At 38.9% G+C, this 16,608-nt stretch overlaps 1 protein-coding gene across 4 annotated transcripts in view; it reads left to right on the top strand.

Moving 5' to 3' along the window:
- Window positions 1-16,608, top strand: part of RPS6KC1 (ribosomal protein S6 kinase C1) — a 137,187-nt gene that overhangs the window by 37,234 nt on the left and 83,345 nt on the right. For all 4 annotated transcript variants that reach the window (XM_059717906.1, XM_006268119.4, XM_019483189.2 and 1 more), the window contains 2 exons: window positions 3,804-3,863; window positions 4,628-4,990. In XM_059717906.1, the coding sequence (XP_059573889.1) occupies window positions 3,804-3,863; window positions 4,628-4,990 (423 nt within the window). The remainder of the gene's footprint in view (window positions 1-3,803; window positions 3,864-4,627; window positions 4,991-16,608) is intronic.

Raw genomic sequence — 16,608 nt, 5'->3', positions numbered from 1 at the left:
CACATAACAGAGGAAAAATTGTATGAAGATTTATCAGTGTTTTTAAAACTGCACATGTGGTGCATGTTAAGGCCTACCTAGGGGTCTAAGAGATATGTAAGCTGTGTGTGTCATAGTTAACACAACAGCTGACACTGGTTAATTTTCCTAAAGTAGGCTCAGTTTTCAAAATTTGGGTAAACCTTACTCTGTTCCCTTCTGTGTACCAGATGTACTTGAAAAATGTGTGGGCTGCACCTACTGTGCTCTGATCATTGGAAGATCTCTTTTGATTTCCGTACTTCTCTGACATTCATACTTTTAGCTATGTGTGAATACTTTCTAATAATAGTTTAATTTCTTGTTAATTTTAAGAATGTTTTCCCTGTCCTTGCACATTTCTACTTTGCTGCTGCTTAATCCAGTTTTCCCATGACTAGATCTTTATTTTCTGGGACTCTCTCTCATTCTAAACTTTGCTTTGGGTTAAAACTTTGCTTTTATAGGCAATGCTTATCTGCATGCACTGTTTTTTTAATTTAGAAAAAATGTAGCAGCTAGAAAACCAGGCTTGTCTGGCTAATCATAAACATTTCTTCTTTAAAGTCTGGATCTTACAGATCCTTGTATAATATCTTCTATAAATGCATCAAAGTTAACCTTATTTAAAAAAACAAAACAAAACTTGTAGATGGTAATGTAATAATGCATTCATGAATATTTTACTTGTACATAACCACAAGGCAGTTTGGTTCCTTTTGAACTACATACAGTTGTATGTTTGTAACACATACATAGACATAACTACTCTTAATTTATATGAAGTATTTAAACAGTTTTTTGAAATTTCCATATTCTTATAATGCAGACATGTTTTGTGGTACGTACATGTGTATATAATATAACATATCTATCTTTTGTAACATATATAAAGAGCCCTCTAAAGATGTTTACAAAGGTCTCTGCTCACAAAGATCTATGGATGTTCTAGAGAAACAGCGAAATAAATTAGACATTATTGTCTATTGAATACACAAAATAAACTTGAAAAATACAGAAACATACAATCTCTCCATTTAGATAAAGTATTAGCAATTACATATAGAATTTTCAGACATAAATATGACTTTCAGGTTGATGTTTTCTCATAGCCTCTACTAAAAGTTGATAGAATGTCAAGTTCAGAATAAAACAGAAGCAACTATATTGTAGTCCTGTAGATGGCAGTATTAGTACTCAGCTGTGATTTGACCCCATTTCTGAAATCTACTAAAGTGTCTAATCTGGTTTTCTTTCTCCAAGTCTATTTTATCATTGTTGGATAATAGTGGTCCACTGCTCTACGCTTTCCTCTTATTTTAGGACCTGGTTATATCTATTGATCCTCCAAACTACCCTAGGACTTCCATTTTTGCAGGGCATCAAGACCACCCTTTAGCTGATGATGGAGTTTACTTAGGATGGATCTGTAGCATTCTCTTACTCTTGTCCCTCTAGTTCCTGAAGGGTGGGCTCTGTAACTTTGTAGCAACCTGCAAGGCTGCTGCTTGAAATGTGATTGCAGGTCATTTTTGGGCAAAGCATTGTCTTTCGCTATCACTAGACCAGTGAATTGGTGCTCAGCTGCTTTTCTTTTTTTAATTGGTGCTTACACAAGTAATTGGCTAAACAATGGGTGTCTTAAGGTTAGGCTGCACAACTCAAGAGTAGAGGGAAGAGGTCACAGTTTCCAGTAGTGTTAAACTGGCTGAGTGAGATCACTGCAGCATATTTAAGAGTGAGCTGAGTGCTTTGTCTTTCCCTATCTAGGCATTAGTTTTTCAGTTATTTAGACACTACAGTGATGGAAGCCATGTAAATACTTGGATCCACTTCATTACTTTGGCTGGCTTCTGTTAGCTTTACTGCTTTGGATCCTAAGTATAGAAGTAGAAGCTTAATTTCTTTTTTTTCTTTCTTTTTTTTTTTTTAAAGAGGCAAACGCATTTTAACTGCAGATGTTACTTTGAGCCATTCAATATTATGGCAAAAAGCATATGGATATCTAATAGCTTAGAGGGGAAAAGTCAAGGCCTGTATTGTCTCGCAGCTTTATCGAAACCAGACAGATTACCTTGGGAGATACACACAGGAAATCTTTCTGTTTGGTTGAATCAGACACTGAAACTCCATGACAAATACTAAACTATGTGACTGGAGAAAAGCATGTACCAGAAATAGGCCAGAGAATCGTGTTGCTATTAATAATACTCTATGCTTTTACAGGCATCTGTGCCTTCCTTGGTCATAATATACCTGCCCACTTTGTGTAACTTTTTATTTACCACTTCCTTGCAGGTGATGGCATGAAGAATGGAGATTAATAGTTTTCCTACTTCCCAGTATAATTGTAGATTACTAACAAGAGTCTCAGAAAGGGTGCCAAATTTTATGGTGAATCTACACGAAAAGCTATGTGCAATCTCATTGAACCCAATTGAACTGGGGCCTGTTACTTTGTAAGCTTAAGAGAGTAGTCCACCTCAATTGGCTGCCGTTTACTGACTTCTTGTGTACTCTGCATGCATATACCTACAAACATTATCCTAATTTCCACCTCCCAGTTTATTCTCTTATTGAACCAATTGACAAATCCTCTGGAAAAGTGCCATACAGGGTTCCTTTATGCATGCTATTATGTCCCATCTTCTCCCTACCAGAAATGTATACCCCTTGCAGCTCTTAGGACACAGAGTATTCATGTCTCAACCAGCTGGAAGTTGAATAATATTTCAGGGCTGTTTTAGAAATTAGGTTTTCACTCATTTTTATGAACTTTTTCATATCTTAGCTCTTATTTCTGGAATACTGCATCGTTATTGATTTTTAACAGGAAATTGTAGCCAAGGCTTCCCCATTTAAGGACATTAATAGGAAAAAAAAGGTCCGTTTCAGTTTTCTTACTCATCAGAAGAACATTCTCCTGGTTGCCTGAGGCCAAAGTCTGATTGCCTGGGGAGACAGTATGCTCCTCTTTCAAAGCCATACCAGTTAACATGCTTTGCCATATCAATGTATCTTCACCCATCAATTACTTTCCCTGTCACCTAGCTATCACATGCAAACAAAACAAACTGACACGTATATAGCCTATTTTGTGCATTTTGAGTCCCTGCTGCTCAAGTTATCACTTATTTGTAAATCATGAATTTTGGGTCGTCCCTCAGCATCTGTGTTTTCATGAAGTCCCTTACTGTCCCTGGCTTTCCTGACTTCTAGGCCTCTTTTCCATTAGCACAAGAGTAGCTGACTTTTTCAGTGAGGTATAAACCCAAAAAGGTTGGGAATTGCTGCCTCCAGTGAATCAGTGGTTCCACAGACCACTTGTCCAGGCAGATTTCTTGTTCATCCCTGATCGATAGGTTGGTGTTATCTTGTTCTCATTCTCTTGTTCTTTTTCCCCCCACAAATCCCATCTCTAGAATGACAAACATCTCATACTTGGATTAAATGCTATCTCAGTTGCATTTAGATAGGACAGTATTGCTTTGAGGCTTGCAAGTGGTCCTGCTAAGCAGGCACCAGTGCTGTTCAGTCTTTTAATAACCTTTAAGGCAGCAAGGAATTGAAAAAACTAAAAATGTAGTCATGATGCTGATGTTTTGATGACCTGACACCAAAACGAATGCAGCTGATAGTGGACGTGAGTGCAGTTGCCTGTAACACACTTCCATCTGTGATAAGGCTGGATCATTCTCCTTTTCACTTTGTTGACATTACATCATCTTATGTTATAGGCTAGAAGAAACATGCCAGTAATATCTTTCTCCTCTTACCCTTTTTAGTTCGAAAAGATCTAAGTGGACTTGATGATGTGACACTTACCAGCCAGTCAGAATGTGGAGGTGAGATATAAGTAGCTATTCTTATATACATGACACGTTTTAAATGCCAAAACAGGCTTTTGAAAAACATGAGTCCCAAATAGCCACTTGGTTTTCAGGATCTTGATCTGCTTAGTTTTACTTACTTAAAGCATGGATCAAAATTTTTTTGCCTGTAATTTAGCCTGAAATTGCTTTGTTATGTATCCTCTTCCACACAGACAGGCTTAGTTTTGTACTTTCCAGGAGCCCAAAGGAGAGTGGACTCTGAAAGTGTAGATTGCATGCTGGTTGCTTACAGTTCTCTGTATTGAAAAGAGGAACTGAGCTGGGAATTGTTCTGAGGAGGCTGTTGGTAACTTGGAGGAAATTGAGCTCCTGTATAATCTCCAAAACCATGAGTTCTCAAGATTAGCCTTGTATATAAGGCTGGCTCCACACAAAAAGTATTAAGAGATCCTTCATCCAAAATATTGAAACTAAGTAGTCTGTGCTTGACAACTAAAATGGAAGTGGAATAAAACGTGATAAAAAATTCTTGTTGTTAAAAGAAAAGCCTTGTGATAAAAAATTCTGAAAGTCTCTTGTGGTAGAAAAGAAAATGAGAGCATCGGATGTCCTTCTGACTTACATTAGGAATGTAACAAATGGTTTAAATTGGCTTAAGTTGAATGTTGTTGGTGGATATCAAGAACATTTGCTGACTTTAAGAGCATGAGTAGAAATACTAATACTTAGCAGCTAGTTACTTAAACTTCTCTGTATATTTGTGATCATGCTTCCAGGTTTCTCCAGTGACAGTGACCTGATCTCTTTGACAGTTGATGTAGACTCTCTTCCCGAGTTAGATGATGGAATGGCATCTGACCAAAATTCTCCCAGTAGAGCTTTTGGTCTTGGTTTTCCTTCTGAAGCCTTAGCACAAAGCAGTGTTGCTTCTGAGCATGAATGGAGCAAACCTGAAGGGGAGAGGGAGAACCGTAGTCTGTTTACTGGGAGCGTAAAACCTAAGGCTGGCAAACAAGATTACTTGGAGAAAGCAGGGGAGCTGATAAAGCTGGCCTTGAAGAAAGAGGAAGAAGAAGATTATGAAGCTGCCTTTGGCTTTTATAGAAAAGGGGTTGATCTGCTCCTGGAAGGTGTTCAAGGTAAGGCTTGTCCCACTGCATTGGACTTATCTTTTGATGTGTTAATCACCTGTCAGTGACAACAATTTACTATCTTGTAAAGAAGTGGTGTTTTAAATGGGAGTGATACACGCTTGGTTTTCAGGTGGCAGTGAGCTCACATGCTGGATATGTGTATACGTGAAAGTGTTTGTGATTTCATTTTTAATGAGAAACTCGTTGCCTGAACAGTGATTCAGAAGCAAATCTACAAAATGCCAGATACTTGCTCTTCTTTTAAAATTGCTTAAAAGTGAGTTGTAGTTAGGCTTTGCTGTCTAGTACAGCTCCTGTACCTCCCCCTTTATTACATGCACCTCAATCCTTACATAATATTTGAAATAATTAACTATAGTTTGGGGCATTTGCAGAACTGTTAAAATGTCACTTTATTTACATAGTTAAGTGAAGATTAATTAACCCGATTTTAATTCAACCTCTTCTAGGAAGTAGACACACAAGCTTCCAAATTCTGCATTATAGAGCTTCTTTTGTCTACAGAAGAGAACATAGCTGTAGACATAGCATGGCACTTTGCTTCTGTAAAGCGTCAGTGTATCTGAAAATGTTGAAGTTAACCAGATTAATATTGGTAAGAGGGTTCTATAGGGTCTACCCCTGCTGCTCAAAGAAGATGCTTCCTCTTTCACCTCTCCTCCCTAATGTCTCAGTTACAGCAATTTTTGGGGGGGTATTGGGGCTAGAAGCTATTCAGTAGAACTGTAGGTTGTGTTTATGCGTGAGTTCAGTTCCTACATAGTACTCCAACTCCACACCAACTGTCTGAGTAAGAATAAAATCTAGACTTCATTTAACTGTTAGAAAGCACTAACCAGAAATCCACTGGGAATTTAATTTTAATTGTTCAATGGAGAGGCTGGCTTGCAGATATTTACTCTTGTTCACATAGCTATATAGCACTCATAGATATATAGCGCTCATCCTCTGGAGCTGTCCTTGTATCGTTCTGATAATAGATATTACACCATGTGTTGCTTTGAACACTGGCAGGCAAAAATAATTGGTTTAGTATTGGTGTAAATAAAAGTATGGGGATGGGTCAAGAGTGCATGTTCTTTGCTAGAGAGCTTCAATGCTGGAGAAGAGCTGGTAAAGATTTCTCTTTTGTTTCTTCTGGAGTGATGTCAGCAGGCTGGCTGCTCTGTAGCTTGTTGTGGTTTTTTAATAGTATCCTTTTTCTCCTTACCTGTATTATCAACATGCATTTTATTCTTGACATTAAATGCCTAGAGGATCCTTCTGTTGAAGCAGCCCTGCTCTTCATTCCATACTGATACACTTTACAGGCTTGTGCACTGTTCACTGCTGTTCTTCTGAAGGATGTTCCATTGTATCGTAACTACTACTGTCTATTATCACAATCCAAGATACTTTCAAAATAGTGTTTGCAGCTTCAGCTTTGAAAGACCTTCCCTAATTATCCACCTTAAATTCTTAGGGTTTTTTTCCTGTGCTCAGAACTTCTTACAAAATCTTATTTTTTTTCCTTCCCTTTTCCTTAGTACCAGCTAGTCAAGAAGAATAATCCTAATTCTCAGTCTTTATTTTTTATCCATCCTTTTCAGCTTCAAAACTAAGTTAGCATGTGAAAAAGATCAGGGGATCCCACTCACTATTTTGCAGCAGCTGTTCTGCAGGTTTGTCCTCCTTCGTGGCACTTGTGTAGCACAAAGGGAATAGAAATGACCTGCAAAGGTATGCAGCGGATGCAGTGGTGGATGCAGAATTAACATAGCCGGCACCTATGCTTTCTTACCTTCTAGCACAGAAGCTATATCAAGTGGGCAGATAGTGTGCTTAGGGCGGCCTGCACTCCAGCTGTCTATTGCTAGAATATTGTCCCTTAGAGTCTGTAGTTGGCTTGCTCAGGTTAGACTAATTCTAAGATGGGCAGGGGCAGAGCGTTTATGAGTTGTATCTGGCTGGTTTCTCAGCTTTTCCTCTTTCTGCCCCTTCCCCTTTATTCTGTGACTCTTGAGGGATGGAAAAGGAAAGCCATTCTTGGCTAAGCACTTTTCCTTGGTTTCGACGGATCTAATTGATCCTGAGTCTTGCTGGTTTTGGTGTTTCTGCAGAATGGTAGGGAAATCCTCACCCCCCTCTATAGCTATGGGGGTGTTCAAATACACCCGTTTAAAAATTCTATGGTGCAGCTCAGAATATTCATAATTAATACAAGTTTTTGTAATTCCCTCCCTCAAGGGACACTGGTACCCCCAAAGCATAGATTGAATAACTTTTTTCTCAGTCCCCACTTGGAAGTTGTTTCTAATTCATCATTTTCTTTTTCTTCAGTGTACACTTCTCTAGTATCAGATAGTTTTCATTTAAATAGACTATTACTTTTATAATTGACAGTGATAGAGAAACATTCATGGTATTTTGCACTTGTAACCTTGATTCTGACTTTTAAGGCCTGCTAATTTAATTTTTCCAACCTATACCTCACTAATTATTCACTTACCATGGCTAAAATCTAGACCTAGATCTAGAAATAGTTTGTAAAGGTGGTGTGGTCCTGTGCGCCAATAAAATATTTTTCTTTCCTGTCTCCCTCCTAGATTAGCCAAAACATTTTTTTTCCCTGATATTGGAGTGGCTTTTATTAACAAGATGCAAATACCCAACACATAGCCTTTCTTGAGAACTACTTCTTGACTGGGATTTAATCTCTCTTCAGTATAAAATGACAATATTTACTGCTGCCACATGGTGGCACCAAGAAAATAGAAATTGACATAAAACCAGAATCATAAAATGCTGTCTATATCACAAGCAAAAGAATCTGTCCCTTCTTTTCATAACTTCATACTAAATTGTTAGACATCTTTTCATATGGCACCTCAGTAAATTGAACACATGGATCAGCAATTTCAGGTTTTCTTCCCACTTGGCTCTCACTGCTGGCCTGTCCTAGTGGCATAACCTATGCTTTTCTAACTTTAAATATTGCTAATGTTGTTCCTTTAATCTTACAGACTTGCTGTTCTTCAGTTTAAGGTAGCTGGATAGAATTTGTTTGCTGTTTTGCAAAAGTGGTCTCTGCTAATGGAGGTCTCATGTTTCTGATGGACAGTTCAGCTCTATTACTAATGACATTACTCCAGAGGTGAAGAGCTGTATGTACTGGAGCCAAGGAGACAAATCTACATTGACTTCGTTTTCAGTTTCCCTTGTGTATGCAGTGGAAAGTATGGCACTGTTAATGGCACCACATTTGTATTTTCCCTGGTTCTACTTCTGTGACATTTTGGCACTAAATTTTTTATGTATTATTTCCACTCTTATTTAAAAGAAACGATAGGAGGCTCAATAAAACAACTTTGAATTTTTATTAAAAAATTATCTTATGATGCAGATTTCCACAAAAAATTAAATGAGCACTAGTCTGTAAAAAAAAAATGTAATAGAGCTGTGTTAAATGAGCACTAGTCTGTAAACCTAGGTGATACTTCTGACCATCCTGAAAACAAACTAGATGCTTAGTTTGTGAAATAAGTGAGTTGAAATGGGAATTATCCACTCAGTTGGGGATAGATTAGTGTTTAAATCGTCTTCCCAGAGAGTGAGGGTTATATGATTAAAATTATTATGGGTCTATGAGAGAGGTTGCTTCACACTCGCTCTAGATGAGGGATTAGTTGGAGTTCTCCAAGTTTCCTGTGCCACTTTAGGGCCACAGTTTTTTGGTCCCTTTGGCTACACTTTTAATCCTGGCACTCATTTTCCCAGGTACCTAACAAGGTAGCTCTTAGAAAATCTGGTCTTTTCTTTGCCTTGTGGGGTAAGGATATCCCTGTCACTGTTCCCCAGCTGGTTGACATCCTTCCTTGTGGTATCTCTTGGTTTGTTCTCAAGGCAGCTCCTTGCCAGCCTGATGCTGAGGAGCTTTTTGATGGTATGTCTCAACCCCCTTGGCAGCCATACCTCCTTACTTGAACAGAAGCGTTTAATCCCCATTGTTGCTAATAAATTGCTTAAACTCAGCTCAGTCCCTTGATCCCCTTGTGACTGCTGTACCATGAGGCTTATACACCCCATTGCAGGGCCTAATAGGGATACCAAACCCTTTTCAGCAAATAATGTAGACAGAAATCAGTCTAGTCTAGCGTGTATTTGCTGCCTGCAGGCAAAGTAACTGAAGGCTTTATCACTAGAATGAAATGGCTACAGGCATTATGTGCTGTTATTGATTTGTCTCTAGCTGTGTTTATCCTAACGTAGGAAAATTTTGTATAGGTTTGCAGTTGGGTCCATTGCTGGGTCTGATGCTACATAGCAACTAGCATTTAGACTTGGTTGCAGGAAATATTGCTATACTTAGTTTGAGTTAAAATTTTAACAGTGGATGTTCATAGCATACAGAGGGAGGATCAATCCTGCCAGTGTATTACAAAATGCCTGTCTTCAGTATCTATAGAAGTGTTGTCAAATACAATTAGTAAACATAAGTATATAAAAAATAATCTTACAGATCTTTCAAGAACTGAATGAGATGCAGAAGGCTTGTCCAAACCAACCTGTAATTCCTTTTTAGTATATTTCTTGCAGTAGGCTAATTTATTTACACTTTAACTTTAAAGGAGAAACAATCTCCCAAAAATACTTTTTCTTTGGTTGGGTTCTGAGTGATTTGGATGTTCTAAAAGATTATTCCCCTCACCCCACCACCCAAGCATTTTGCTGCTAATAAAAAATAAAAAATAATGTGTGCTGTTCGGATGCACCATAATCATTTTAATGGTGATTTAATTTCTTATATAGAAAGTGCATAATTCAAAAGGAGTATAAACACTGACATCCTAAAATTGTCAAACAATATATTTTAAAACAGATCATTACACTGAAGAATTATATTTCCAATTTAATGCTATCTGCTTGAGCTGCCTAATGTGTAGTTGTTTTTTCTTCCTTACCCCACTTTGCCCTGTAACATTCTCTTGTCAACTATGTGAAATAATGTAAAATATATCTGCAGACATTTAGGCTCAGTTAAGTTGGGTTCATTCCCACATGGTATGTTTATTGGCAACTGGCAGAATGCACATATATTAGAAAACCATCTCTGTGCTGATGTTATACGCAATTCTGAGCACATATTAAGGATTTTGTGAGAGTTTAATTTTTTTCCCTAGGCAACACTTATAGCAAGATCCACTCAGCTCCTTCTGTGTCAGTAATCCCATTCCTCAAAGAAGTTCTTCATTGGGTTAAAGCCTGAATGCCCTGTAATGCAACAGAAAAGTCCTGGAAATCAAAGAAGTCATGCTACTGTGTCATGACTCTCAAACTCTCAGCTGTTCAACACAGTTCACTTGGCTTCTGAGCTCTGGGACTACAGCAGCATGATTTGTGCTCTCTTAGAAGGATGCTTTCCTTTGATTTTGGGGAATGCAAATTTTAGTAAAATCGCTAACAATTGGAAAGTTGGTATTTATCCAAATTTAGAGACAGGGACCCTCTTCCTCTCTTCGGCAGTTCAGAGCCTCGTTGGAGTGCAATAATAGGATTTTCTCTGTTGTCTCTCTCAGTTTAATAGAAAGTCCCTCCAGAATGTGGAGAGGCTGGGAAGCCTTCAGTTCTCCAGTTCTTTGGTAAGGTGCTGTATCATGCCTTTCGTTATTTTGGTTGCCGAAGTGGTTTCCTCCTGTTTCTGCTGTCCTTGTGTTGGAGAACATGCTCTGGCACCATCTTATTTTCTTACCAGGCTGCTTTCTGTTCCTTCTGTTTTTGTGCTGATCTGAGTACCAATCCCCCCTCCTTCTCTTCCCCCTCCATGACTCTTTCTTTTTTTTTTTAATAGCAGATTCTCTAAGGAGATCTCTTACTTCTGCAAAATCCTCCTGCAGCTCATTATTGTGGTTAGACTATGATTTTTAACAGATTAATGGAAAGAAGAGCTGTGGCTCAGTGTCAATGCATCTGCTAGCTATGCGTGCACATCTCCAGTATTTTGGAGAACCACACCGACCCCTAGAGAGCATTGACTTCTATCTTACCTAAAAGAGTTGTTCTCATGCATTTAGATTTACACTTATTTCTTCAGTGAGATACTCTCTGGATCAAACTTTTTGAAAAGACATGCCTGTTACGTACCGTGTTGATTATGGTACTACACGGACTCCCACTTGTTTGTCCCTTGAGCACAATATATCCAGATCACTTCCTCAGCCTTAACTTTTATTATTAATTCCTGTGTATTTTATCCAAAGTATGTGTAGACATCTGTGAAAACTCACTGGCAATTTAACTTTGGTGTCTCTGTAGGATTTGGTACTGTTAACATCACTGAAATATGTGAGCTGTCATTAGCTAGAGAATTGACTGTGTTGTGGTCTGAGCCCTTAAAAACTACTAAAGTTTTCTTCTCATGGACAGTTTTAGAGTTTAGAATGAGGGTTCAGCCGAGTCCACTTGCTGCCGCAGATTTGTGCTTCTGATAATAATGTTTTGCTTAAACAAGTTGCTATTTTTCATGGTTTTGTAGATAACCAACAAAGTGGCCTCTCTAACCTTTGAATAGCTGGAAAGGAAGGCATGAATTACATTGTTTATTTTACCCCATTGTTGAGCCTGAAAATTTAAGATTATAAAATGGCAACACTTACTATATTTTGCTGCTGACATTTTTGCAGAAACAGTTGTCCTGCAACCCTGATCTGCCCCCGTATGTTGAAGGCTCCAACTACTTCCTTCCTAGCTACCAGAATGTCCACTTGCCTATGCAGCAGCCATAAGGCAATGATGTGATCAGTTAAAAAATAATTTAGCTTGCTGAGTTTCATGGGGTCTTCAGCAGCTAAAACTCATTTCTAGAAGTGGGCTAGGAACTTTGGGACTATAGAGCACTGTCAAAATTAGCCAAAAATCTTGTGCTAGATTGTGGGATTGCATTGTCACTTGGGGTATCAGATTATGTTTAGTTAATATGGACAAAGCCAGCCTGTTCATGCGATGTAAGAAGTGTTTGCACTAAGAAGAACAGAGGTCCTTTTGAACCAATTAAGCAAAAATAACAGCTGGGCTACCCACTAATAAGGAAGGTGCTGCTAACCCTCCTTTCATTGTGAGAAGAATAAGTCTTTTAAGGCTTACCCCCTTGCATTTTTATAGAAAGGAGAGTCATTCTTTGAAAAATCCAAAATCCAGCTGGGTGATATGTGCAGGAAGAGTGTGAAGGACATAAAGAAACTTTTTATGAAAAGAGTATTGTAGCTGTTACATTGGGCAATTATTAATGGTTGATTCAAGCTTTCAGCCTTTGGAGAAAGTTTTACTGCTTAAATCATCGGAGTTTAAATACTTGGAGTTTGGGGGAGCCCACAGACTGAGTCTCCAACAAATTCCTGGTAGCATGTTATAGAAGAGAAGAAACTTCTAGCATCTTTTAATTGGTTCTGAAAGCAAGATAGGGTCCAAACTATTTGAGTACGTCTGAGAAAGGAACAGAAGGGTTTAAGAAGTAAAAGTAAGAGAAGAGATAATGATGATAGCTTTCTAGTCTTTTGCTTTGTATGGAAATGTCTTCATTAGGGATATGATAGTGTAAGAGTGATGTTGTAGCTATGATAGTCCAGAAATTATATGAGAGGCAAGGATTTCTCAGGATGATAGCTTTTGTTGGGTGAACTGTGTAGTTGGGATAATGTTAGACAAGCTTTCAAATGCAAGATGTTTTTCCTCTGGTCACTCGTTAGGGATAGTAGAGGAGTTCTCCTGACAAATCCTTCTGGCTAAACAAAAGAGATCAGCATCCATTAATCTGTACAAATCTTGGCCTTAGCAACATTATGCAGACTGGAAGCCAGATAAATAGGCACATGTCATAAACCTGTGCCCCTCTCAACTCTCACTTACAATATTGATTCCAAAAGGAAGTGCCACTCAACACTGACAAATGCTTTTCCTGGGTTGAATGAGACCACTTTGTGTTGTTCTCCCTGATGTTTTGTGGTACCTGTGAAGTGGACCTTTTAAGAATATCCTAACATGAGTTAGGTGATCATTATGAGCCCATCTGGACAAAGGTGCCTGTAGACATGTAGGATGCCTGCTCCAATTCACTGTTATTAGTGCATCGGAGAAGACTCAATTAATAGAGTCTGCTGGAGCGTGCTAATTAGCATGCTCCAGCAGTCTCAGCATCTCATGTTTTCAGTGTCCCTACACTTCAAAATGGTGGCAGAGCACTTTAAAGCTCGTCAAATAAGCTTTAGTCAAAGCACTCCTGCTGCCATTTTGAAGTGTGGGATGCTGAATACATGAGATTTGGGCCCTTTTAATTAGAGTGGCTCCCAAGAGCCGCTCTAATTAAAGTGTCCCCCCTGCCAATCCTGGAGCACGTGTAAAGATGCCCTTAAAGCCCAATTCCCTTCTGTTTTCCTGTCTGGGATCCTAGCAGTAGTATCACAAACACAAATTAACTAGGCTCTATTGGTCTGTAAGGTGAACATGAATGGAGCCTCAAAGCTTTTATGGTTAATATCTTCTTTATTCTGATTTCTTGTTCATTTTTAGTAAGACAGGTAATTTATTGTAATACTTTATTCCATATTAAATCTGTCTCCCCTTCTAAATGATAAATAACTTTGCCAGTCTCACTTTTTGAAAATCAACACCCCATGCCATTGTGTCATTGAAGATGTGACAAGCTCATTCTGGAAAGTTAACTGACCTTTTTAATGTTAGTTTTGTTCTGAAGCATAAAATTTACAATGTTACATGAATAACCTACTTATGTGAGGTGATGTGCCCCAGCTCAACGCTGGTTAAGAAGGAAACCGGAGTTTGTTTAATTTTGAGAATTAAGAGCATAAATGAAGAATCCAGTTCTCTCATCTAAAAAATATACATGGGATCCTAACTTAAGAAAGAATTTCTCTTGAATAGTAGAGGAAAAAAAGATTTAATTTTTTGAACTTCTGGCAAGTTCTTCATTGTAAAATTGTATAAAAAGTAAAGATAATGGGTATCCTGACCTGCAAAGGTTTTTAAAAAACAGAATGGGGCTTGTGATCTCCTTTGTCACTTTATGACTTAAAAGGTGGATTTGAGAGGTATGTTTGCATTTAATGTTTTTTTTTGGCTTTGTGCCAGAGGAATATCAGGATGTCCACTCTGGTTTTGCTGGAGGACTTGTAGAGGAATCTCTGAGGATCATGTACATCTCCTCTTTCCATAGTGTTTTCTATGCTGTTCAGTCAACAGTTTTCCCAGGTCCAAGGCAGCTAAAGATACTCCAGCAGAGGCAGTGCATGAATCATGCATTGATAAGCTTATTTTATTATTGTATCTATAAATATGCAGTTTTTTGTTCTTCAGAAGGGTTTACATCCATGCAGGAGTCTCAGATGCAGAATTAGACAACAGCAGTTTTTCACATAGTTGGTAACCCCTCTCTGAATCTGATTTCTATCCTCATTACTGGAAGCACTTAATGTGATCAGGTGAATAATTATTTTTCTCTATACGTCAGAGGCATACATCAAGGGCTGGGTGAACAACTGTTCACCAGGGCACCCTTGGGGAAAACTAGGAGTAATATTCACTAACTCCTTGAAGACCGTTTCAAGCTCAACATTAGGAAAAACTACTTCACAAGTAGGGTGTCCAGACTGTGAAATAAATTCCCTCTAGAGGTGGTGCAATCGCCTACCCTGGAAATCTTCAAGAGGAGACTGGACTCCAGTTGTCTTTCCTGCTTGGTGCAGGGGGCTGGACCCGATGATCTTACGGGGTCCCTTCCAGCCTTACAATCTATAAAAAGCTCTCTGTCCTTTGTCAAGAGATGGGTATTCTACTTAATCATGATTATGGCCAAGAAATAAGCAGAAATATCTTGGGAAGCCTGGTCCAGTGTATACACATCTGTGCTGGCCCTGTTATTGCCTTGTGTATCATTGAACAAGCATCTTAGCTGCTGTGTAGCTTGCTTACTTCATATGTAAAATCAGGCTAGTAGCCCTTTTGTAATTCATTTTGGGATTGAAAGATGAAGCACTTTGTGCACTATGATGGATCTAGGTAGGTGAGATGAGCAGCTTCTGAGGGGAATGTTCATTTGGAACCTTGTCCATCAGACTTCAGAATGAGATTTAACCTTTTTCTTGTTCTTGAGTATCTGAACAGGCCCACTAAACAAAAAATGAAATGTCCAAAGCAAATCGAGTGGGATGGCACTGTCTTCTTGATTGGCACATGAAAATAAGGTGGAGAGCCAGCGACTTGCAAATCCTAATCCTCACATTTCATTGATTTAATATGTTCTCGGTCAGATTGTTTAACCTCTCTCATTTACATCAAACTAATACTTCAGGGCTACTTTGAGGGTTAAGGTAGTTAACATGTCCTTTAAAGGTATAAAACGGGTGTCACAGATCTGGTCCATGGGCTGGATCTGGCATACAGAGCTGTTTCATCTGACCAGTGGGGATCCCCATGGGGCTGGAGATTTGGCAGTGGGATGAGTGGCAGCAGGGTTAGTTGCTGCAGCTCCTGAAGCCATCATAATTTAACGATGCCACTGTTTGTTCCACTGTCAAGTTTCCAGTCCTCTGGGGAGCCCCGTGAGCTGGATTCAGAGTGCAGCGTTGCATCATCTAGCCTTTGAGGCTGCCCATGAGGCCAGAAATTTGACTGTGGGAAGAGTGGTGGCTGTTGTGGCTCCAGGAGCTGTGGCAATTAAAGCTGTTGTTGCTAAATTTCCAGTCCTATGGGCAGCCCTGCAAACCAGATGTTGTGGCTCCAGACTCTGGATCCAGCCTGCAGACCAGCCCCGTGTGACTCCCTGATGTAAAGTATTAAATATACTGAACAGTATTGGATAGAAGTGGAGAATGACATGTGTCCTTGCAAGGTAAATGAAGGTTTGTTGAAGCTACTGTGTGAATACGGCAGTATTAAGAGGCAAGTAGAAGTCTGGAAGCTGTTGTTCAAGCTCTTGATGGGTTGAGAATTAAGGGCCTTTGTGAAAGAAAGGAATACTTGAGAGAGAGGTTGTGCCTGACCAGAGGTTCAGCTGTTTGGTCGATGGCAGTTTCCCTCTCTCTCCCTTTTTTGTAATTTTCTTGATTTGATGTCTTTGGAGGATAATGCCATTTGTATGATTACGCGATGTCATATACATCTAACTGCAAGTATCTTGTAAACTGTTCAGTGACTTTTGTTCCTCTTTGTGTTTATTACTTGCTTATAAATTGGGGAATGGTCCAAATCTTCCATCCTAGTCCATGCTGGCCTTTCTCCTTGAGGAAATTTACCAGGTCATTAACAATTTTTAATTAAGCCAGCTTCAGGGCTCTTTGTGCAAGGATCTGAAATGCATTTTGATAATACCATGAGATCTTTCCAATCAAGAATATATTTTATCTCTGAGGGTTAGCCCTGGATTAAGTTTATAGATCAGGAAAAGATTTAGTTTTTTTTAAATCACTTTAGTGGCTTGTTATTAACAGCTCAACATGGGGAACTCCCTTTCATGGAAATCTGCTCTAATGACTGAACAAGTAACTAACCCTGAACAAGTAACTAACTCTGGCTTAGGTAACCAGCATATCACCATCCTGGTGGTTGCTATCTGA

Source organism: Alligator mississippiensis, chromosome 1 (genome assembly GCF_030867095.1).
Source record: "Alligator mississippiensis isolate rAllMis1 chromosome 1, rAllMis1, whole genome shotgun sequence".
NCBI lineage: Eukaryota > Metazoa > Chordata > Crocodylia > Alligatoridae > Alligator > Alligator mississippiensis.
The sequence above is the reverse complement of the archived record's forward strand: the minus strand, read 5'-3'. Positions and strand labels throughout refer to the sequence as shown.